A 23,346-nucleotide genomic window follows, 5' to 3' on the forward strand; every position below is an offset into this window, starting at 1 on the left:
AGATACAATGATAGATGTAAACTATTAGATCTGTGGGGGGCACAGGGCCCCACTTCTTGTGAATGGTGGGGTTCCCAGCAGTAGGACCCCCACCGATCTAATGATTATGCCCGATCCTGTGGGTAGGGGATAACTCGTCACGTCCAGCATCCCTTTCATATACACAATAGAAGATGACCCCCACCACCCCCCTCACCCCCCTCACCCTCACACACAGCGCTGTGCAGTCTCTGGGTCAGGTTTCAAAACAAGCAGTAGTAGGTGGGCGTGTCCTCGGTGGGCGTGTCTTCCCGCTCTATCTTGTTGTAGGAAGAAGACTAACCTTCCTGGGCTTGGAGAAGCAGGAAAGGCCGCGGCTCGGGCCTGAGCTAGGCCGCAGCCATGCTGAAGACAGAGCGGATACTCCACTTGAAGACGCAGCGGGGCCGGACGCTGCGGGCCGTGCGGGAACATTACCTGAGGGAAGACGTCAGCTGCGGCAGTGCACTGTGCCGAACCTGCGCCAGGGGTGAGAGCTGCCCCCGCCATAGTCTGCGATAGGCAATAACCCCGGGCTCAGTCGCAGGGCGGGCTTCCCACACAGGAGACTAAAACCCCGGGAAATAATCGCCATGGCTTGTAGACTATTTTATTAGTATTGCAGCACGCGAGACCCTCGTGGGACACTACAGTATCTGGTCCAGGGGAAGCTGGGTAACAGAACATGACCGCGCCTGGGCTCCTCGCATAACTTTCCCAGTGCCCTGAATGTCAGAGCTGAGCTGTCAGCTGCCCACATATTCCCATCTGATACATGTATGTTCACAGCAGGTGTCATACCGCAGGGCCCACCTCTGGTACCCTTCTGTTGGGGCAGTGGCGGTCCTGCCGTCCCTCTTCCTCAAAGTACCCGCTTTCCCCAGTCTATGGGAAGGGCAGACGTGGGGCCCCCACCTATCAGACCTATCCAGTGTAAAGTACCCGCTTTCCCCAGTCTATGGGAGGGCAGACGTGGGGCCCCCACCTATCAGACCTATCCAGTGTAAAGTACCCGCTTTCCCCAGTCTATGGGAGGGCAGACGTGGGGCCCCCACCTATCAGACCTATCCAGTGTAAAGTACCCGCTTTCCCCAGTCTATGGGAGGGCAGACGTGGGGCCCCCACCTATCAGACCTATCCAGTGTAAAGTACCCGCTTTCCCCAGTCTATGGGAGGGCAGACGTGGGGCCCCCACCTATCAGACCTATCCAGTGTAAAGTATCCGCTTTCCCCAGTCTATGGGAAGGGCAGACGTGGGGCCCCCACCTATCAGACCTACCCAGTGTAAAGTACCCGCTTTCCCCAGTCTATGGGAGGGCAGACGTGGGGCCCCCACCTATCAGACCTATCCAGTGTAAAGTATCCGCTTTCCCCAGTCTATGGGGAGGGCAGACGTGGGGCCCCCTCCTATCAGACCTATCCAGTGTAAAGTACCCGCTTTCCCCAGTCTATGGGAGGGCAGACGTGGGGCCCCCACCTATCAGACCTATCCAGTGTAAAGTACCCGCTTTCCCCAGTCTATGGGAGGGCAGATGTGGGGCCCCCACCTATCAGACCTATCCAGTGTAAAGTACCCGCTTTCCCCAGTCTATGGGAGGGCAGACGTGGGGCCCCCACCTATCAGAGCTGTATGACCATAATGAAAGAGATGGGAATGCCAACTTAAAAGGGTATTCTAGAATATGCGACCATGGTCCGATAACTGTCTGTCCCACCTTTGGGACCCGCTCCAATCTCCAGAACAGGGTCCCTGAAGTGGAAGGAAAGCAGATGCGCGTGTAGGACCCTCCTCCATTCACCGCTATGGGACTCCATAAAGTAGATGAACGCTGGCTCTCATTCTTCTTCAGCTCCCCTGCCGCCATGTTTGCTGGTGTTCTCGGCACAGCGCACCCCTACTCCCCCAGCAACTACCCAGGACCCAGCCCCTCCTCCACCGAACTGGTACGCCTTAGACCAGGGAGTAAAATGGCTCGTACAGGCGTTATTGCGTCCTCTGCTCAGCCTCATTCACTTCGCCTATGCCAGGGATGGGCAAACTCGGCCTTCCAGCTGTTTTAAAACTACAAATCCCATCATTCCCAGTCTGCCTACAACAGGGTATGATGAGATTTGTAGTTTTAAAACAGCTGGAGGGCCGAGTTTGCCCATCCCTGGCCTAGGCCATGTGACGATGAACGTGATGTCATTAGCCTAGGAAGAGGGCTTAGCGCTTACCGGAGCCCTACAGGCTCTTCAAACAGCTGATTGGCGGGGGGTGCCATTAGTCAGACCTCCACCTAGGATAGGTCATTTATAGTGTTGAGCGAACTTGTGTTTTAAGTTCGGCGTCTAAAGTTCAGGTTATCGAAGTATTCCGTTATGGATTCCGCTACCACGGACCATAACGGAATTTAGAATCCATAACGGGATACTTCGATAACCCGAACTTTAGTCGCCGAACTTAAAACACAAGTTCGCTCAACACTAGTCATTAACCCTTTGGCGTCTAGACCCATTTTCATTTTTGCATTTTGGATTTTTTCTCCCCATGTTCCAATAACCATAACTTTTTTTTTTTTCTGGTTCCCATAGCTATTTCAGGGCTTATTTTTTGCGTGACACAATGCTTTTTTTTTTAATGCCACCATTTAATTTACCATGTCTTGTATTGGAAAAGGGGAAAAAAATTCTTTGTGTGGCAAATTTTGAAAAAAATAAAAATTCTACCAAGGTTTTTGGGGTTTTGACATCCCAGCGTTCACTGTACGCAAAAAGTTAGCAGGCGACCTTATTCTGTGGCTCAATACGAATGCGGCGATACCAAACTTGTATAGATTTTTTTTATTTTTTTTTACTACTTAACTACTTAAAATTAACTTTGAAAAGAAATTCTTTGCATTGCCAGATTCTGACAGCCAACTTTTTTTTAAGGTGTACGAGGACTTGTTTTTTGTGCAACGAACTGTATTTTTTATTGGTACCATTTTTGTGGTATGTATGTCTTTTTGATCACTGTTATTGAATTTTTGGGGGGTTCACCGTACAGGAATTTTTTAAAAATATTTTTTTAATAGTTCAGACGTTTTTGGAAGCGATGATCCCTAATATGTTTATTTTTTTATTGTTTTATATATTTTTATATGTAAAAGTGGGATTTCAACTTTTAATATATTGGTGTTTGTTTTTTTTTGTTTTTTTGTAAACTTTTTTTTTTTTACCTAGTACATGGGATCTTTTGATTCCCCTCTCCTATTCACCCCAATAGATTTTGATTAGGGTGAATAGGATTTTTACAGTCTCCCTTCTGAGCTATGCGTGAGGCTTCAGCAGCGTCCAGGCTGCCATGGCAACCTATCAGAGCCCCGCGATTTCACTGCGGGGGTTCCAATCGGAAGGGAGAGGGAGCCGCATCCCTCTGCCCTCACTCACAGTTGCAGCAATCAGCGTTGATGGCAGCACCTGAGGGGTTAAATAACGGGGCAGCGAAATCGCTGCTTCCTATCTGTCGCATATAGAGCGGGCCCGCTGCAGAGGCCCGCTCCATACTTCCCCTCAGGCATTATGACTTTACTGGAACATGTGAATCTCAGAAAACCCCTTTAATAAAAGGAGTCCTATTGATCTGACCGATCCTCTGACACTTCCCGGCCCCAGTGGTGACCGTAGTGGTGTTGGCACGTCGTTGCTGGAGCACAGGTGTGAACAGAGCCTAAACATTTAGGTTTTTTCTGTAGGGCAGATTGTCAGGTCTGTACCGAATGTGTTCAGTTCGCCCGCTCCCTGCCCTCTGATGTGCACTGAAGCAAATATCTATGGAAGTCAGCTATAACCTAAGCTTGTAAACAGGGTAGAAACAGGCATTATTCATATTACGTATGTTGTTGGTTATTTCTATCTGGATTTTTTTTCTTCTGTTCTCCTTTTAAGATGGGAAACTTTTGTCTGAAGATCTTACGCACTATGTTGTCCCTGACTGTCAAGTGCTCCAAGATTATCAGGAGGTGCTGGAGTTTACGGAGTTAGGAGGCATCATCTTTATGCAGACGGCATGCCAGGCTGTTCAGCATCGGCGAGGACGCAGGTAAATTCTGACATCCATTGGTTTGGGTTGCTGACTGAAGCCTTAAAGGGGTATTCCCATCTCGGACATTGGGGGCATGTTAGACATGGGGGACAACATTAGAATGGAGCCCGCAAAGTGCTGGAGGTCACACTGCACATGCATGGCTGCCCTCCATTCATTCTTATGGGAGAGCCAAAAATAGCCGTCAGTCCCATAAGTGAATGGAGCGGTGGCTGTGCTTGGGTGGTGCACTTCCCATTCATTTAAAAAAATAGCCGAGTGTGCCCAGAGGTGGGACCTGCAGCTATCAGATGTTGGGGGCATATCCTAGGAGGGATAGATGGGAATACCCCTTAAACCTGGGCATACATAGCTGTCCCCCAAGTCTCTAACAACCCCTCCATACACATTCAGCTCGGCCGAATGTGTATGTGTATTCTATGGGGGGGGGGGGGGGGACAAAAGGATCAGGAGAAAATATTAATTTTGCCCTATTCTTCTCACCCCCGACATCATCTGGCAGGGGAGAGTCGGTAGCTCTCCATACACTTTTTAGCTTGTTGGCTGAACCCACTGTTCTCAGTGGGTTCGGCAAACAGTACACTAAGGGCCTTCAAAGAGACAACTCTTGTCCATATGTCCTCTTAGAGCATTTGGATGTCATGGATGGAAGTCTCTCAAAGAGCAGGTCCTGCCCTGGCAGAATCAAAATGTCTATGTATTACTCGAGCCGAGGCCAAAATGTAATACTACATTTCCCCGCATCGGTGGCTCGAGTCTGAAAGGGCCTGATTCTAATAATAAGCTTGTTAACTGTCCATAAATGTCTCCCTTTGGTTGTTCAGATCCAGATCTTTGCTAGAGGGCAATAATAATAACAATAACCTTTATTTATATAGCGCCACCAGTTTCCACAGCACTTTACAGTTCAGAGGATTCATGTACAAATCCAAATAGACACACTAGGAGTGAGGGCCTGGGTCTCAAGAGCATACAATCTCTGAGGAAGGGAGGGTGACACAGAAGGTAAAATTGGTTGTTTTATAAAGTGGTCCAGACATCTTTGTAGAAGATAGAGTGGTGCAAACGGAGCTGCTTGAGCTAGTGCATTGAGTGTAGGGACTACTGGCGGAAGATTGAGTTGGGTCCTGAAGAATGAGGGAAGGGTCAGTTTAGGGAACATGATAATCCGGTCTGAAAGGATGTGTTTTTAAGGCACGTTTGAAGCTAAGGATGTTGGGAATTACCCTGATTCTCTAGGGCAGTGCAGTCCACAGAGCAGGTACAGCTCTAGAAAAGTCTTGAAGACAGGAGTGAGGATTGAATTATTGAGGATGTTAAAGTGGTTGACCCACGAAAAATATTCTACAATTTTTAAACCAGCACCTTGATCTGAATTCTTTTGTTATTACATGTAATTAAAAATTTAGCATAGCCACTGAGTTGTACAATAAACTGTATCTGTATAGCGCCACCTGCTGTTTTTTTCCCCCCTTATTTCTTTGTCCTGCTCACTGAGATGGCCGCACATGCTCAGTTTCATTCTTCAACTGCCTCCTGAGCTGTGATAGGGAGAGCATGGACACGCCCACTGAGCTGCAGCAGAATAGACACGCCCTCTTGAGCTGTCAGCTTGATATAAATCTAGCAGAGCAATGAATGGGGAGATCTCTGGATCCATGTGAGGTACAGGGCTGGGCTTTGTTAGAAAGAGATTGTACTGTATGGTGTCTGACTTTCCATTTTTTACATTAGTTATGGGATAACCCCTTTTAATCTTAGATCATTGGCAGAACGGAGAGCATGAGTAGGGTGGTAGACAGAAATGAGGGAGGAGATGTACGGAGGTGCAGCACTGTGGATGGGCAACCAGTGAAGTGACTGGCACAGGCTATAGGCATCGGTGTAGTGGGTGGAGAGATGGATGGAGCAGCCTGGCTGCTGTATTTCGGACAGAATGAAGGGGGTAGATTTTTGTGAGGCGAAGACCAATTAGTCATGAATTACAGTAATCAAGATGAGAATGAGTCAAAGCAACAACAAGAGTTTTGTCCGTTTCCTGAGATGAGAAAAGGGTGGATTCTAGATATGTTCTTGAGGTGCAGTTGACAGCAGCGTGCAAGTGATTGACTATAGGGAAGATCTGAGTTAAACATAACCCCCAGACAGCGGGCGTGCTGCCAGGGCTGTGGAGTCGGTAGATAAATACTCCGACTCCTCAGTTTTATGTACTTCCGACTCCTCAGTTTTATGTACTTCCGACTCCCCCTCCCCTCCCCCTCCTCTGTATTAATATGCAAATGTATTTTATACATTCCTTGAGGGAAAGAAACGCAACCTGCTTATCTGCTGCTGAAGATAGGGCAGTGGGAGGATCCAGGAAGGGGCATTTATTCTAAAACATGATTTTCCAAGGAGAATCCCATAGTCATGTTTAAAGTTTAAGCTAACAATCAGAGTTTACAAGTTTTTATAGCCTTAGCTAAATGACAGCAGTTTTTCCAATGGTTTACAGCTTCAGTCTTGAACTATTGGCCCTCCATTCCCTTCACTTATACAAGTGTCTCACTCTCTAGTCCTGCAAAAAACATATTTATTTAATCCTTTATCAGTGAGAGGCTAGGTTACACATGGACGCTGCGTTCCCTGTAAAAGCAGAACACAACACTATGGAAAGTATAAGGATTGCAGCTCCTAATTGTGCGTTGCGTGCCATATAGTGAAGCACATGAAAAGCATGCTTCTTCACGGTCACTTAACGTGTTCGTTTTGCGGTTACGTGAGGCACTGCATGCATTGGTCTTTATTCTTACAGTAGAGAAGTCATTAATTATAACTTTTTGTGAATTGGGACATTTAAACTTGCTTTTTTTTTTTTTATTCCAATCTAAATTTAGTAGGAGTCGGAGTCGGTGCATTGTTTGCCGACTCCGACTCCAGGTACCCAAAATTTCCCCCGACTCCTCGACTCCGACTCCACAGCCCTGCGTGCTGCCCAGGACTTGTGGTAGTTCCACCGACTGATATTAAGATATCAGGTTTAGGTAGGTTAGTAGATGGGGTGAAAGACAAGAAGTTCAGTTTTTGAGAGATTCATTTTCAGGCAGGGAGAGGACATGATGTTAGAGACAGCAACCAGACAATCACTGGCATTTTGTAGTACTGCAGGAGTGATGTCACTGGATGAAGTATATTGTTGGGTGTCATCAGCATAGAGATGATACTGAAAACCAAATCTGCTGATGGTCTGTCCGACTCGGGCTGTGTAGAGAGGAAAGAGTAGTGGACCTAGGACTGAACCCCGAGGAACCCAAACATCAAGAGGGAGAGGAGGGGAAGTAGAAACCAGCAAATTATATGCTGAAAGAGTGGCCAGAGAGATAGGAAGAGAACAAAGAGGCTAATAGAGTGGAGCATGGTGATCTAAACTTTGTGGCCAACCATATCAAATGCTGCATGATAATAATATAACCCGTCTCGGAGACGTTGGGTTTTGAAGTTGCACGTAACCTGAAAAGGCTTTGTTCTGTTGTTGCTGTAGAATTGAATGCATCCGGTGATTAGTTTCCCAGACTAATTTATATTTAATAAGCCTAATGCAGTTTCTATCTGATGTGGAAGGAAAGTCAGACTGACTTAAATAGAGGGCTGATCAATGAATAAATGGGCACTTGATGCACATTAATGAAGTTTACAAATAATAGAGCAGTATTTACATGTCCACAAGCCAGATCTTTTCTCCTCACCTTGGTCACGCACACGTCACCTTGGTCACGCTTTCCTGTATATATTCATCCATAGAATAAACCCCCACTGAGCACAGAAGAGTCACCAGTAATCAAGAAACCAACAAACTGTTCAGCTTCAGAAGGTCTGGGCTAAGACCTGGTCTGCAGTGGACACCTCTCAGGTCACCGCTGCAGTGGTCACATGTCTATGTTGGAATATCATTGGTGTAGTCCAAGGTACAGAGTCTAGCGGGGTCCCCAGAAAGCAGTGTCTTGGCAGTGGGGGGATCGGTATGACTCAGTTTGTTAATTTATTACCAAAAGCTTCCTTTGATATAAAATAAGGGACTGGTCAACCCATTTTATAAAATTTAAATGTTCAGCTGGAGGACGGGGAAGGGCATATCACTGCAGACAGGGCATAGCAGAGAGGCTCCTGCTTCAGCCAAACACAGAACAGTGAGGAGAAGGAGAGGTGGCATGGCTGACCTCCTGGGACATATATAGAAGAATTCTTTGCACATTTGTCAGTTTTAACAGTAATATGAGACAAATTAGGATTAAAAGAAATTGCATTAAAGGGGTTGTCCGGGTTCAGAGCTGAACCTGGACATATCCCTTTTTTCACCCAGGCAGCCCCCCTGAGATGAGGATCGGAGCATTTCATGCACCAATGCTTTCCCTTGCCCTCTGCTGAATTGTGCAGGGCCAGGGGTTTTTCAGCAGGTCCGGTGACGTACCGGGTGTCTCCTAGGTGGCGGCTTCCACTAACAGGCGGGCTTTAGCTCTGCCCTTGCCTGTTTTACGCAAGTTTGTGAATGTAAGTTGGTAAACACAAAAAGCCCTTGCCCTGAACGATTCATCTCAGAGGGGCTGCCTGGGTGAAGAGCGGGATATGCCTGGGTTCAGCTGTGACCCCGGACAACTCCTTTAAGAAGCAAGCATATAGTGGAGCTCAGTTTGTCTTCTTAGCCCTCCAATCAATTAGAATAGAAGAAATCAATACCGGGATAAAATGTAAAATGAAATGAATTTCACAACATGCACGTTTCTCTAGGAAACAAGCCGCCTCAGAGGACGGACGGAGGCATTTATCATGGCTTTAGTGTAGATAAGAGACTGAAGATATTAAAATTACAGACTATTTGATGACCGTTTAAAGGTGTGAAATGGATCCTGTATTCTACCTCGGGGCATATTTATTTCTTAGTGTGGTCTGAGGGAAACCTGATAGAGGAGGAGAGTTTTCTTTCAAAAAATCAATTGCTTTTCATGTTGATTAATGGGGATCAGTTAAAATTCAATCAGCTAAAACGTTTACCTGAAAAACTGTTCATTCCAGAAAGCGATTGATGAAATAGTGGTGAATTTTTTTATATATCACCCTATTTCACCCTATATATACTGCTCACCTGGTTTTATAATTTTGCTTGAGAAAGGCTCATACTGAGCTGAAACGTTGCCTTGTCACATGGGTGAATAAAGTCTTGCATATATTTTTTCACCATTACCTTGGAGTGCTGCCTGCTTTTTGGATTGGGTAAGCTGTATCCTGTTTGGGCTGTGCACCCACTTTTTTTTTTTTTGTACTTTCTCGGTGCTGCCATCTTTTTAATATTTATTATTATTATTACTATAATTATAAAATATATAAGTCCAGCGGGAGCACCAACCAGGATGTGGGTGCAAGGTCCAATGTAGGGTGACGGCAATACCCAATAATATGAAGACGAAAAAAGTAGGACTGCACTCCGGAATAATGGTGAAGTGAAGATTTTTATTCACCCATAGTATGGCAAACTTGCTATGTATACATATACATAAGGACCTGGCTTTGCACAGGTATATTTCATCTATTACATTTAATGTTTGTGTGTGTCGTTAAAAGATATCGACAGTATCTGCCATAACAGTGACATCTACAGTACCCCACCCCTTTAACAGTGAACTCCACAGTCGTCGTCGTCCCCCCCACACAGTGCCCCGCCACTTTAAAATGGGACCTCCACAGCAGCCCATCCCTTTAACTTTGACCTTCGCAGCAGCCCGCCCCCTTAACAGAAGTGACCTAACAGGAGTGACCTCCCAGTACCCTGCTGCCTTAACAGTGACCTCCACAGCAGTTGCTCCTTTAATAGTGGCCCCTGCCCCCTTAACAGTGACCTCCACAGCGGCCTGCCCCTTTAATGCTAGGGCTACACAACGACATGTCGCACAACATTTTGTCTAAATTTTTATAATGATAGTCTATGGTGTAGTGCTGCGACTGCAACACGACAGTTGCAAAAAATCCATCCAAATTGGATTTTTCTGTGACTGTCGCGTCAGCAGCATGTCACATGTTGCAGTGCAACACCATAGACTATCATTCTAAAAATTGTGGCGCGACACATGTAGCAGTGTAGTTGTGCCCTATGTGTTGTGCAGCCCTAGCCTAAAGCTGACCTACAGCAGTGAAGAAAAATGGCTGGGCCTGCAAGCTTCTATTGGCTGATAAGGGACATGTGACCGTGTGTATGGCAGTTGGGAAATGAAGAGAAAGATTTGCAGGCTTGTATTGGCTAATGCAGGTCATTTTTTGGAAATATCTCAGGAACGGTTTGACCTAGAGAGCCATGACACCCAACACCCCCCCTTCCCCCACAAGATTTCTTTCCAGGTAGCAAGGGATGTGTATACCAAGTTCCGTTGAACTTGGTTGTGTTTTTGAGTGATTTGCGGAACATTATATATATATATATATATATCTATATATCTATATATCTATATAATCACTAAATAAATAAATATTATATTGTGTATATAATATATAAGGGTACTTTCACACTTGCGTTGTTTGATTCTAGCAGGCAGTTCCGTTGCATGAACTGCCTGCCTGATTAGTCAGAAAAATGCATTGCAATACTGGATCCGTTTTTCCAGTATCATCCGGCAAAAAAGATCCGGTATTTATTTTGTTCACATTTTTAAAGGTCTGCGCATTGAATGCCGAATCCGGCACTAATGCATTCCTATGGAAAAAAATGCTGTATTCGGCATTCAGGCAAGTGTTCAGTTTTTTGGGCCGGAGATAAAACCGCAGCATGCTACGGTATAATCTCCGTCCTGCAAAGTAAAAAATAATACAATGCAAACTGTAGGGATCGACCGATTATCGGCCGATATTCAGGATTTTGACCGTTATCGGCATCTATTTTGCCGATATTCCGATAACGTATGGGGAACACAGATCGCGCTGCTCTCAGCGCTGTCCGTGTTCCCTCAGCAGCACAAGGGAGAAGGAAGCAGTGTCTCCTCCCCCTGTGATGCTGCTGCCGCCAATGAGAGGAGAGAAGACAAGACAAGAGGAGGGGAGAGGCTGTGGCCGCTGCGCCACCAATGATGTTGACTTACTCATTCATTCAAATTGAACAGGAGGCGGGAGCTGGCTGCAGAATCACATAGCCGGCACCGACCTCTATGAGCGGTAGCTGCGATCTGCGGTAGTTAACCCCTTAGGTGCCGCGGATCGCAGCTACCGCTCATAGAGGTCGGGAGCCGGCTATGTGATTCTGCAGCCAGCTCCCGCCTCCTGTATATGAATAAATGAGAGATTTATGTTCATTGGTGGCGCAGTGTGGCCCCCCAAGCCCCCCAGTATTAATCATTGGTGGCGCAGTGCGCCCCCCTGTATTAAAAACATTGGTGTGCGCCCCCCCCCCCCCGCCCAAGTTACCCCAGTTTTAATCATTGGTGGCAGTGGCCACAGGGTCCCCTCTCCCCTCCTCCTCCGATCGGAGCCCCAGCAGTGTAAGCCTGGGGCTCCAATCGGTTACCATGGCAGCCAGGACGCTATTGAAGCCCTGGCTGCCATGGTAAGCTCCATGCTGCTGTGTGCACAAAGCACAGAGCAGCAGGGACAGTGTGAGAACCTATTCACCCTGATAGAGATCTATCAGGGTGAATAGGACAAGGGTTCTAGTCCCTAAGGGGGCTAAAAGTTAGTAAAAAAAACAACAACACCAAAATATTTAATATAAATGGAAAAAGAAAGATTTACAAAAAAAAAACAACTACACATTAACAATAAAAATATTCATTTTCAGCAGATTTGTGTAGGATTTATTTTTTTTTCAAAAATGAAATTTCACAGAATATCGGTATAAATTATCGGCTATCGGCCTGAAAGTTCACAAATTATCGGTATCGGCCCTAAAAAATCAATATCCGTCGATCCCTAGTAAACTGTATTTTTGGACTATTAGCTGCACTTTTTCTTGTGCCGCCATCTTCTGGTGTGTCTAATAGTCCAAATTCCGGCATTAGAAGAAGGAGACCCTGTTACTAACTGGCAGGTCAGGAATTTAACCCCTTAGTGACCACAAATACGTCTTTTTTACAGCGGTCACTAAGGTGCCTTAGGCTGAGGCGCCGCCTTTTCAGTGGCTCGGTTTAAGTGCTGCACAGGTCCCCTGTGCAGCGGAGAGTGAGGGGTCAGTTCTCACATGAGCCGCGCTCCTGCTCTAAGAGCCTAGACCGGCTGTTTAATCCCTTACATGCGCGGGCAATGGCGCATGGCGACTCCCTCTGTCTCCCATCAACACCCCGCAAATGCGATTGCGGGGTGCCGATGTGTGTATTGCCTAACTGCCTGGGACCTGTTGTTGGTCCTAAGCCTGCTTTAAATGTTCCCCAGCACCATTAAAAACTGCAACTTGTCCTGCAAAAAACAAACTAACCTACAGCTACATAGACAGAAAAATTAAAAAGTTATAGCTCTTGAACGTGACGATGAAAAGAGGAAGAAAAACGCTTGGTCAGAAATGCCCAAAACAGGCTGTTAACAAAGGGGTTAAAGAAGCAATTTTAGGGGAGGGGCTGTGGCCACTGCGCCACCAATGAAGATAACTCTCATTAATTCATATACAGGAGGCGGCAGCTGGCTGCAGAATCACATAGCCGGCTCCCGACCTCTATGACAAGTAGCTGCGGTAGTTAACCCCTAAGGTGCCGCACCTGAGGGGGTTAACTGCCGCGGATAGCATCTACCGCTCATAGAGGTCAGGAGCTGGCTATGTGATTCTGCAGCCAGCTCCCGCCTCCTGTATATGAATTAATGAGAGTTATCTTCATTGGTGGCGCAGTGCGCCCCCCTAACCCCAGTATTAAAAACATTGGTGGCGCAGTTAGCCCCTGCAGTGTAATCCTGGGGCTCCGATCGGTTACCATGGCAGCCAGGACGATATTGAAGCCCTGGCTGCCATAGTCAGCTCCCTGCTGCCGTGTGCACAGAGCACAGGGCAGCAGGGAGAGTGTGAGGTCCTATTCACCCTAATAGAGATCTATTGGGGTGAATAGGACAAGGGTTTAAAAAGTTAGTTTAAAAAAAACAACTAAATATTAAGTATAAATCAAAAAGAAAGATATAATAAAAAAATACACGTTAACAATAAACATGTTCATTTTCATCAGATTTGTGTAGAAATTATTATTTATTTATTTTTAAATATCGGCTATCGGCCTGAAAGTTCACAGATTATTGGTATCGGCTCTAAAAAAATCTATACAGGTCAATCCATAGTATAAAATACAGGTTTTACTGAATCTATTCCCACAAAACTATATATCAATCTGCTCCGCTCCTCCTGCTCTATAACACGCACTATGTTCAACATGGCAGGTTCCCTTTAAACTATTTGCAGCTCTATTTTTGAAAGCAGTTTTACTTTACAGCAGTTTTTCTAGAACTTTAGCACAGTACTGTATATGCTCAAATGAAACCAGGCAATGGCCGAACGATCTTTCTGGGAACGTCTTTCTTCTGACTATCCAATGAGCATTTCGAACATGGCTGACTTCTTTATAGACGATGACAGTGTCTTCCGTCAGCTAAAAAGGGGGCCTATTGTTAAATTTCACATGACAATCAAATGTTATAAATGCACATAGACAGCTCGCACGCTATAATGCATCTTATTTTCTGCCGCTGGGAGGAGCAGGTGTAGTGTCTGTGACCTTGTCCATGCTGGCCCCTATCTCATGACGAACGGATTAGAGCTTCCACCTAGTACACCGTTAAAAGGGTTGTCTCACTTCACCAAATAGCATTTATTATGTTGAGGAAGTTAATACAAGACACTTGCTAATGTATTGTGATTGTCTCCTTTGCTGGGTGGATTCATTTTTCCATCACATCATACACTACTTGTTTCCATGGTTACGATCACTCTGCAATCTAGCATCAGTGGTCATGCTTGCACACTATAGGAAAAAGCACCAGCCTATGTGAGCTCATATGGTCCCGGCCACCAGAAAGACTGATGCTTTTTGCTTTAGTGTGAGAGCACGTCCATCACTTATGCATAGCAGGGTGGTCTGTAACCATGGAAACGAGCAGTGTATAATGTGATGGAAAAATTAGTCCAGCCGGCAAAGGAAGCAATATGGACAATCACCATACATTAGTAGGTGGCTTGTATTAACTTTCTCTACAAGATGAAGGCAATTTTCTGAAGTGTGACCACCCCCTTTAAAGACACCATCATGGCTTCATCAGACCTAATGCAAAAGTGGAACTGAATGCGTAACCACGGAACACTGTGAGATATCCATACCGCACGTAGTTACTGTGACAACCTGTGTCATAAAATTATTCTTTGGGCAGAAGGCTTATTGATTTATATACTAAAAATATTGGAGGATATAGTTAGGCATATGGCATATTTACATTCGAGCACCATTTTACAGATTGCATCCAGCCTGACGGGTGACGTTGTTATATCATTGTTTCTTAACTTGTTCACATTTAATTTTTACTTTGCATTTGTTTGGCACATACGCCGGGGAAGCTGCAGAGGTATGCACCATATGTAAAGGCCAGACAACACCCTTCAGCCTCATGCTAAAAAAAAAATGGAGACTGCTCTGCTTATATTGTGGCCAGCCATATAACGTAGTAAAGCTCTGTGCACTGTGCTGTCCTAGCATGTAAAAAATAGGCGGTATGCCGACGGAGGCCTCTCACTGGTCTACCTCAGATGAATGGGGGGGGGGGGGGGGGGTCCTAAGGATGTGCTTGATGTATGTGCCAGGAGCTTTCCCACTGCATCTGTAGAATGTGAATACATCTCAAATAGTGGGGCGCGCCCCCCAGGGGGGGCGCCAGGCTCTGTAGAGGGGGGCTCGTTCAGGGCCGGCCTTTGGGGTGGGGGTCTGTGGATGGCACTGTTATGGGCTGGGGGGGGCACTGTGGATGGCACTGTTATGGGGTGGGGGGTCTGTGGATGGCACATATATAGCAGTGCCAGCCACAGATCCCCCTGTAACAGTGCCAGCCACAGCCCCCCCCCCCCCCCTAAGTGTCCGTCATCCACAGATCCCCCCATAAGTGTCCGTCATCCACAGATCCCCCCCCATAAGTGTCCGTCATCCACAGATTCCCCCTATAAGTGTCCGTCATCCACAGATCCCCCCCCCATAAGTGTCCGTCATCCACAGATCCCCCCCCCCCCATAAGTGTCCGTCATCCACAGATCCCCCCCATAAGTGTCCGTCATCCACAGATCCCCCCCCATAAGTGTCCGTCATCCACAGATCCCCCCCCATAAGTGTCCGTCATCCACAGATCCCCCCCCCATAAGTGTCCGTCATCCACAGCTCTCCCCATAAGTGTCCGTCATCCACAGATCCCCCCATAAGTGTGTGTCCGATCCACATTTCTTTCTTTTTTTATTCTCTTATACGTTAATAAGGATACAGTGTTATGCAGAGGTGTACTTATAACAATTTTATAGACAAATGTTACTATTTACAGTCGCGCGGGGGGCGCAAAATGTTTTTTTCTTCCTAGGGGGGCATGACAGAAAATAATTGAGAAGCACTGGATTAAACGGATTCTGACTGTCCGCCTCAGCGGAGACATGAAGAAGATTTTGGCGCACAGGAACATTTTTTATTTTTTTTCCCCTCTCCGCAGTGATTTTGGACGTGCAATGTTTTGTTTGCCATGTCCCTGTTGAATAGGTTCAATTCTAATGAAAGAAGCTCCCATGCCAGACCAGAAACGTGCATACACAATTAACATCCATTATATATTCCTCCGACAGGGTTTTATACAGAGTGGCCATAGAAATGATAAATCTGCACTTTATCTCTGCAGCAAATTTGATTTGTGTAACGATTTCCGTTCAGATATGGCTATCAGTGACCCTCACAGCTTTCCCATTTTATGAAGTTTAATGGACGGCATCCAGTGCAAGAGACGTGCTCCCAGAAGCGTAACTGCTTCAAGACGCCGTGCTTCCTTTTACATATTTATAAAATATTTTAGCACATTTTTAATTGATTTAAACCCAAGTAAAATGCTTTTCGCACGGGCGATAATAACAGGAAGGTGAAACCTAATTGACTTCTATATATGCAGCTTTCTTAGAGACTTTAGACTGGAATACTGGAAGTGTCAGATCAGAAGAGACGTGCAAGTCCTTACAATATGAGTAGTAGTTGCTGCAGAGGTGAAGCAGTGACCTGGAGAGGTCAGCGGTCCCTTCTTGATGGGTTACATCACATGAATAATACACAGGGTCACGATACAACTTGCAGGCAACCTATAGATTTAAAGTGCTGCTTCTGCATCGGGTTAGTGCAGGTTAAGATATAATGAATGCACTATTTTGTGTTTCCAGGCAGTATAAGAAGCTACGTTCTATGCTTTGTGATGCTCGGCGAGACTGTGTCTTTTTTCCGAATGAATTCCAGCATTACGCTTATCTTCCTCGCGAGAAGGGAGAGTGTGTGGAAGACTGGCAGACAAGGTACCGTGCTCCGATGTCATCTAAACTTCTTTCTTTTTTAGGGTGTCTGGACATGGTGGGGCTGCGCGTGTTCTCGCAGCTTAAAGGGGTGGCTGCTTTTTGGCCATGTTGACCAATGTGTTGGTAAGATGTCTATGTGGTATTTACTAATATGGCGTTTGTTGAAATTCTGTGCCATTTTCTATATTTCATAACCTATACCCCATTTTTTTGCCAAGTCTTTTGTGCAAAAATTAGGTTTTGGAGGGTCACGTGACCAGCAAATCTCCTCTATTCATATACACTGCAGCTGTAATCTGCGCTTTCAGCGCTCATGCACACAAACATATTTTTTTTCCTTGTCTGTTCATTTTTTTGAGGCCCGTATGTGGAACTGTTCACTTCAATGGGACAGCAAAAAACGGAAATGATGCATTCCGTGTCCATATGTGCTCATGGCTGTTCTGCAAAAAAAATAGAACATGTCCTATTATTGTCTGCATTACGGGCAAGCATAGGACTGTTCTGTTAGTGGATGGCCGTTCCATTCCATAAAATGAGGAATACACACGTCTGGTGTCCTTGTTTTGAGGATCTGCGATTTGTGGACTGCAAAACATCCAATGGTCGTGTGCATTCGCTCTCACAGTTGGGGGCTTAGTGCAGGTGGAGTGTGTTTGAATGGAGGAGACTGAGTGATGTCTGGTCACATGACCCTCCATCAGCGGCCATCTTATGGACAAGACCTTCATGCGAACAGCACAGAAGATTTGCTTAACAAGGAAGATGGCTTTTGCAATACAGCAAATAGCACAGAATATCAACAAAACTTATATTAGTAAGTGCCATGTAGTCATCTTACTCACACATTGGTCATAAATAGCCAGAAAGTGACTAACCCCTTTAATTTAACAGTAATACGCGTTATTACTGCGACTCAGCTACACTATGTACTGGCATCCTTAAAGGGGTTGTATCACGAAGCCTGTTGTACATTTTTCATATCTGTCCCTGGATCTGAATACTCCTTGTAATTGTGTGTAATAAAAAATGTTGTATAGCTAATGAGCTATTCAATAACATGTATATGTATAGCGCCACCTGCTGTTTGTTCTTTTAATTATTTTTGTTCGTCTCACTGAGCTGGTTGAACATGCTCAGTTTAAATCTGTAACTGCCAACCTATGTTCTGTTAGAAACTGTGGCAGTAAGGCTACTTTCACACTCGCATTTTGGCTTTTCGTTTGTGAGATCCGTTCAGGGCTCTCACTAGCGGTCCAAAACGGATCAGTTTTGCCCTAATGCATTCTGAAAGGAAAAGGATCCGCTCAGAATGCATCAGATCAGTCACCATTCTGCTTTGGAGGCGGACACCAAAACGCTGCTTGCGACGTTTTGGTGTCTGTCTGACGAAACTGAGCCAAACAGATCCGTCCTGGCACACAATGTAAGTCAATGGGGACGCATCCGTTTTCTATGACACATTCTGGCACAATAGAAAACGGATCTGTCCTCAATTGACTTTCAATGGTGTTCAAGACGGATCCGTCATGGCTATGTTACAGATAATACAAACTGGTCCGTTCTGAACGGATGCAGACGGTTGTATTATCTGAATGGATCCGTCTGTGCTGATGCATGACGGATCCACACCAAACGCGAGTGTGAAAGTAGCCTAACTGGGAGAGAGCTGCGTCAGAACGGACATGCCTCCTGAGCTGCCAGGTTAAAGATAATCTGGCAGAGCAATGCATGTGGAGATCTCTGGATCCAAGTGAGGTACAGGGCTGGTTCTAGCTTCGTTAGAAATAGATTGTCATGTACTTACTGTATGATTTTCTTTTTTTACATCAATCATGGAGAACACCACACATAAGCTGAAAGATACTTCACTTTAAGTTTCCGTTGATCTACAGACGCTTCCAGTAATTGCAGCTTATCTGGGCACCACACCTTGTTTTAAACCTTGCTATCCTACTATCAGAGCAACATTTATCAACTGGAGCCCCTAAGCTGCCCATACACATAAGATATGTATCGACTGAACCCACCGATTTTTGACAGGTTCACACTGGCGAGTATTCCGCGCGGGTGCAATGCAGGAGGTGAACGCATTGCACCCGCACTGAATCTGGACCCATTCATTTCTATGGGGCTGTGCACATGAGCTGTGATTTTCACGCATCACTTATGCGTTCCGTGAAAATCGCAGCATGCTCTATATTGTGGGTTTTCCACGCAACGCAGGCCTCATAGAAGTGAATGGGGCTGCGTGAAAATCGCAAGCATCCGCAAGCCTTTAGGCGTTCACCCTCAGTCTGTTGAAAGTGGACCTATCAACTCTTCCGACTGTCTGTTTTAGTAATAATATAATTCTAACAATTCCAGAGCATCTTTTCTTACTTCCACCTGGAAATGCATGAAAAATGGGTTTTATAACTTTCTTGTCCATGGGAAGTGTCTCTGCACACCCTGACACTGTCCAATCAGTGCTGACAATGTCAGGTTACATAGGGACATGCCCTCTTGACAAGTTATTGGTAACGCCCAGTTGTCAATTTATTCATACATTTTCAAGAGGAATAACACAGGGACAGAACAGGACAGCGTTCTAAGAAAAAATGCTGTGGATTTGTTGCTTTATGGGGAATGCAAGTATTTACTAAAACATGTCCAGGTTACAACTGGCCCAATGAACTTACGTACCCAGTAGATCAGGGAGTCCAAGCAATGTGTAGGGAACTGCAAATCTGCCCCATTTGCGATCAGTAATGCTCCCTGCAGTCAGAGCCCTAATGAAAAGGCAGTGGTAACGTATAGGTTTAACTAGATAAAATCATGGTTAAAGTTAACCTTGTTCTTTTTTTATTTGCAGATGTATATACAACTCTTGTGTTTGGTACTATCAGCACTGCCATGGCATGGTGCCTGTCATCATGGTGACGGAGAGGGAAGATGTCATCAGAAGATACAACAATGAAACCCAGGGCGTATATGTTTTATCATTTAAGGTCAGTGCGTGCACTGTAGAGAACGGCCAGATCTTATGGCATGTTTGTAGCATTTCTCACACAGTTCCCCTAGACATATCTGGTTAGCTTACGTTCTCTTCAATCAGTTTCAGATCCATGCTGCAATAATGAAACAGTGTGCACCACTGGGGCTGCTGCTTACGCTGAGAAAATGGCTGTTGCTTCTTGTGTGACAGCCCTGTTATAAAGGTGATATTTGTCACTTTCACATCTGTGTTTTTGCTGTCCAGTTTTAAGATCCGGCATGGGATCTCAAAACCACAGCAAAACTCATCAGTTTGAAAAATACAACCGGCTGCATCCGTTCAGAACAGATCCGGATGTATTATATCAAAAATGAACATACTGGGGGAAAAAAATAAGAATCCGGTACTATTGACTTACATGGTTTTTGGTGCTTGATTCGGCATGGGAAACTGCATCTGTTTTGAGTCCGGCATGGGAGCGCAACAAACTGGAACGGAATGTATTCTGGTGCACTCCATTCCGGTTTATTCAGCTTTGTCCCCATTGAAAATGAATGGGAACAAAACTGAAGCGTTTTCCTCTGATTTTGAGATCCTCTGCCAGATCTCAAAACCGGAAAGGATGTGAAAGTAGCCGTAGTGTGCTCGCATGCACAAGCGCAGTGGCAAATATGAGTATTACTCCTTTTTATACCATTGGAAGCTGCTTGTAAAAGATTTCATGGGCCCAGAAAACCTCCTTAAAAAGAACCTGTCACCACTAAATGCAGGACGCCCTGCAGGCCGCTTGTTAGAGAGCGGGTGGAGCTGAGCAGATTGAGGTATAGTTTTGTGGGAGAAGATTCAGTAAAACTTGTAATTTATGCATTTTAATCTCTGCTCTTTCTGACTTCAGTTGTACATGAGGGAGATGTTAGCAGTGATTGATAGCATTATCTGTGTAATGCCTTAGGGCTCATGCATGCGACCATGGTTTGGGTCCTCATCCGATCCGCATTTTGTGCGGGTCAGATGTGGACTCACTTCAATGCGGCTGCAAAAGATCCTCACAGCACTACATGTGCTGTCCACAACCGCACGGCCATTCTGTGCTGTCTGCAAAATGATAGAACATGTCCTATTATTGTCTGCATTATGGACAAGGATAGGACTGTTCTATTAGGGGCCGGCCGTTCCATTTCGCAATATGTGGAATGCACACGGCCACTATCCATGTCTTGCGGACCGCAAAACAGCCAGTAGTCGTGTGCATGAACCCTTATTCACACAGTCTGTGTTCAGTTAGTGTTTGCCATCAGTGGTTGTGAGCCAAAATTAGGATTGGATCCTACATAGAGATAAGGCATAAGGCCTTATTCACACAGTCAGTTATCTGGTGATTTTCATCAGTGATTGTGAGCCAAAACCAGGTTCGGCTCTAAACACAAAACAGGAGCAGATCTTTCCCTTATACCATATGTCTGTGGAGGCTCCGCTTGGTTTTGGCTCCGAATCACTGAAGGAAATCACTGACCAAAACACTGTGTGGATAAAGCCTGAAGGAAAGATCTGCACCTGTTCTATGCTTAGAGCCATACCTGGTTTTGGCTAAAAATCACAGATGGAAATTGCTGACCGAAAACTTGGGCACATTTACGAAGACCGGCTTTTTACACCGGTCTTAGTCGTCCCCCCCCCCCCCCCCCCCCGTGCTAGATTTGTCTAATTTATGATGAGGCACACACCTCGTCATAAATTAGACGCATCTGTGGCAGTCCTTGGGCTTAGCATAAAAACTACGCTAGCGCCTGTCTGGCATTGTTTTTCGCCAACAGTAAGGCCTGTTTCCAGGTGTAAATGTTATTAAATTTGCTGGGGCGGGACTAGCGGACACAGCGTAAAATCGGCCATGCGACAATATCACAGCCGGTTTTATACAGTGTACGTCAGTGGGGCATGTCGGAGGCCTTGAAACGGGAAAAACGGGGCTTTGAAACAGGAACTTGCGGGGACTTGTGACTATTTTATGCCTACACTGACTGTGAATAAGGCATAAGTGTGTACAGAGATAGCTTTCAGTCACTGATAGCCGTACATGGTGGTGATAATTTCAGAAAGAGCAGAGGTTTACATGTATAAACTACACAAAACTAAATACCAATCTGCTTAGCTCCTCCTGCTCTATAACATGCTGCTTGCAGATTGCACTGGTGACAGATTCTCTTTAAAGGAATCAATATCAGATCGAAGAGAAAGCAGCGCTCATACAAGTGCTGCCTTTTCTGCTCTGTTTACCTGCTCGCAGCAATTGCAGCAGTGATCAGGTGTAATTACAAGTATGGTATCCTCATTCACTTCTGTTGGATGGCTCTGTCTGTTCAAGTGAATAGGATGGATCCGTCCCATAGAAGTGAATGGAGACGCCATACTTGTAATTACACTGTTCGCTGCGGCAGTTGCTGTGGAGGGCAGGTAAACAGAGCAGAGAAGACAGGGCTCGTACAAGCGCTGCTTTCTCTTCAAACAGCTGATCAGTGGGGGTGCCTGGTGTCGGACCCCTACCAATCTATTATTGCTGACTTTTAAAAACTGTCTTTTGTCATCATGATTTCATTTTAAAAAATAAACTATTTGTGTTTTGTGGGGCATTGTTTGACTTGACGTAAAATTCATACTTTTTTTTGGGGGGGGGGGGGGGAAGCATTTTTTGTACACACACAATTTGCTTGTAATGTTGCTTTTGTCACTATAAAAAAGCATATAGGAAAATGTCTGAAAAAACACCACACCCAAAGCATTCTGTGATTTGGAGGGGGGGGAGCCAAATGACCAAAAAGGATAAGAAATTGTCTTAAAACGCCACTACCAAAAATGCATTGTTTGTAGGGTGTTTGATAATTTCCTATTGGCCAAATTGTAACATTTGACCATGGTGTTTTTTGTGCCAAAGAGAACCTGAAAAACATAGTGTGAAACAACCCTAAATGAACCAGAGTGGTTTACCCTTTAGTTTGCAACTTATGTTTTTGCTAATTTGTGACTTTCTCAACAGAATTACTTGGAAACTTTCTGGCCAACTCTGACAGGTGCCCAGGAACTATACGAGTCAGTTCGGCAGGCCCTCTGTGAACGTGATACTGATAGTCGGGAGAGTAATGGTAAGGAGTACCAGGAACATCTTCCACTGGAAGTTCTGGAAGCGGGCATAAAGTCTGGAAGATATAAGCAGGTGAATTAGACTCCAGTGGTCAGAGAGAGTCGTATAGGGAACAAGTACATTGTGATGAGCTTACTTGAGTCTCTCTGTGCAGGGTGTGCTCAGTGTTAACAAGCATCGTTCCCAGTTGGAAGCATTTGTAAGGCTCCAAGGCTTGACTGGAAAAGATACAGGTAACTGTTCTACTTCTCTTACAATTTAGGGCTCTTTCACACCTGCGTTGTTGTGTTCCGGCATAGAGTTCCGTCGTCGGGGCTCTATGCCGGAAGAATCCTGATCAGGATTATCCCCATGCATTCTGAATGGAGATAAACCTGTTCAGGATGCATCAGGATGTCTTCAGTTCCGGAACGGAACGTTTTTTGGCCGGAGAAAATACCGCAGCATGCTGCGCTTTTTGCTCCGGCCAAAAATCCGGAACACTTGCCGCAAGGCCGGATCCGGAATTAATGCCCATTGAAAGGCATTGATCCGGATCCGGCCTTAAGCTAAACGTCGTTTCGGCGCATTGCCGCATCCGACATTTAGCTTTTTCAGAGTGGTTACCATGGCTGCCGGGACGCTAAAGTCCTGGCAGCCATGGTAAAGTG

General features: G+C 45.5%; 1 protein-coding gene across 2 annotated transcripts in view; it reads left to right on the forward strand.

Annotated features, from left to right (window-relative positions):
- Window positions 1-296: 296 nt before the first annotated feature.
- DIS3L (DIS3 like exosome 3'-5' exoribonuclease) overlaps window positions 297-23,346 on the forward strand; it is a 49,896-nt gene continuing 26,846 nt past the window's right edge. The window contains exons 1-6 of one of the 2 annotated variants that reach the window (XM_040414291.1): window positions 297-508; window positions 3,928-4,081; window positions 16,455-16,583; window positions 19,438-19,573; window positions 22,592-22,768; window positions 22,851-22,929. In XM_040414291.1, coding sequence (XP_040270225.1) covers window positions 382-508; window positions 3,928-4,081; window positions 16,455-16,583; window positions 19,438-19,573; window positions 22,592-22,768; window positions 22,851-22,929 — 802 coding nt within the window. In that variant the 5' untranslated portion in view covers window positions 297-381. Of the gene's footprint in view, window positions 509-3,927; window positions 4,082-7,864; window positions 8,029-16,454; window positions 16,584-19,437; window positions 19,574-22,591; window positions 22,769-22,850; window positions 22,930-23,346 lie in introns of those variants that run through there. The other variant, XM_040414292.1, reaches the window with a different exon arrangement.

This window comes from Bufo bufo, chromosome 1 (genome assembly GCF_905171765.1).
Source record: "Bufo bufo chromosome 1, aBufBuf1.1, whole genome shotgun sequence".
NCBI lineage: Eukaryota > Metazoa > Chordata > Amphibia > Anura > Bufonidae > Bufo > Bufo bufo.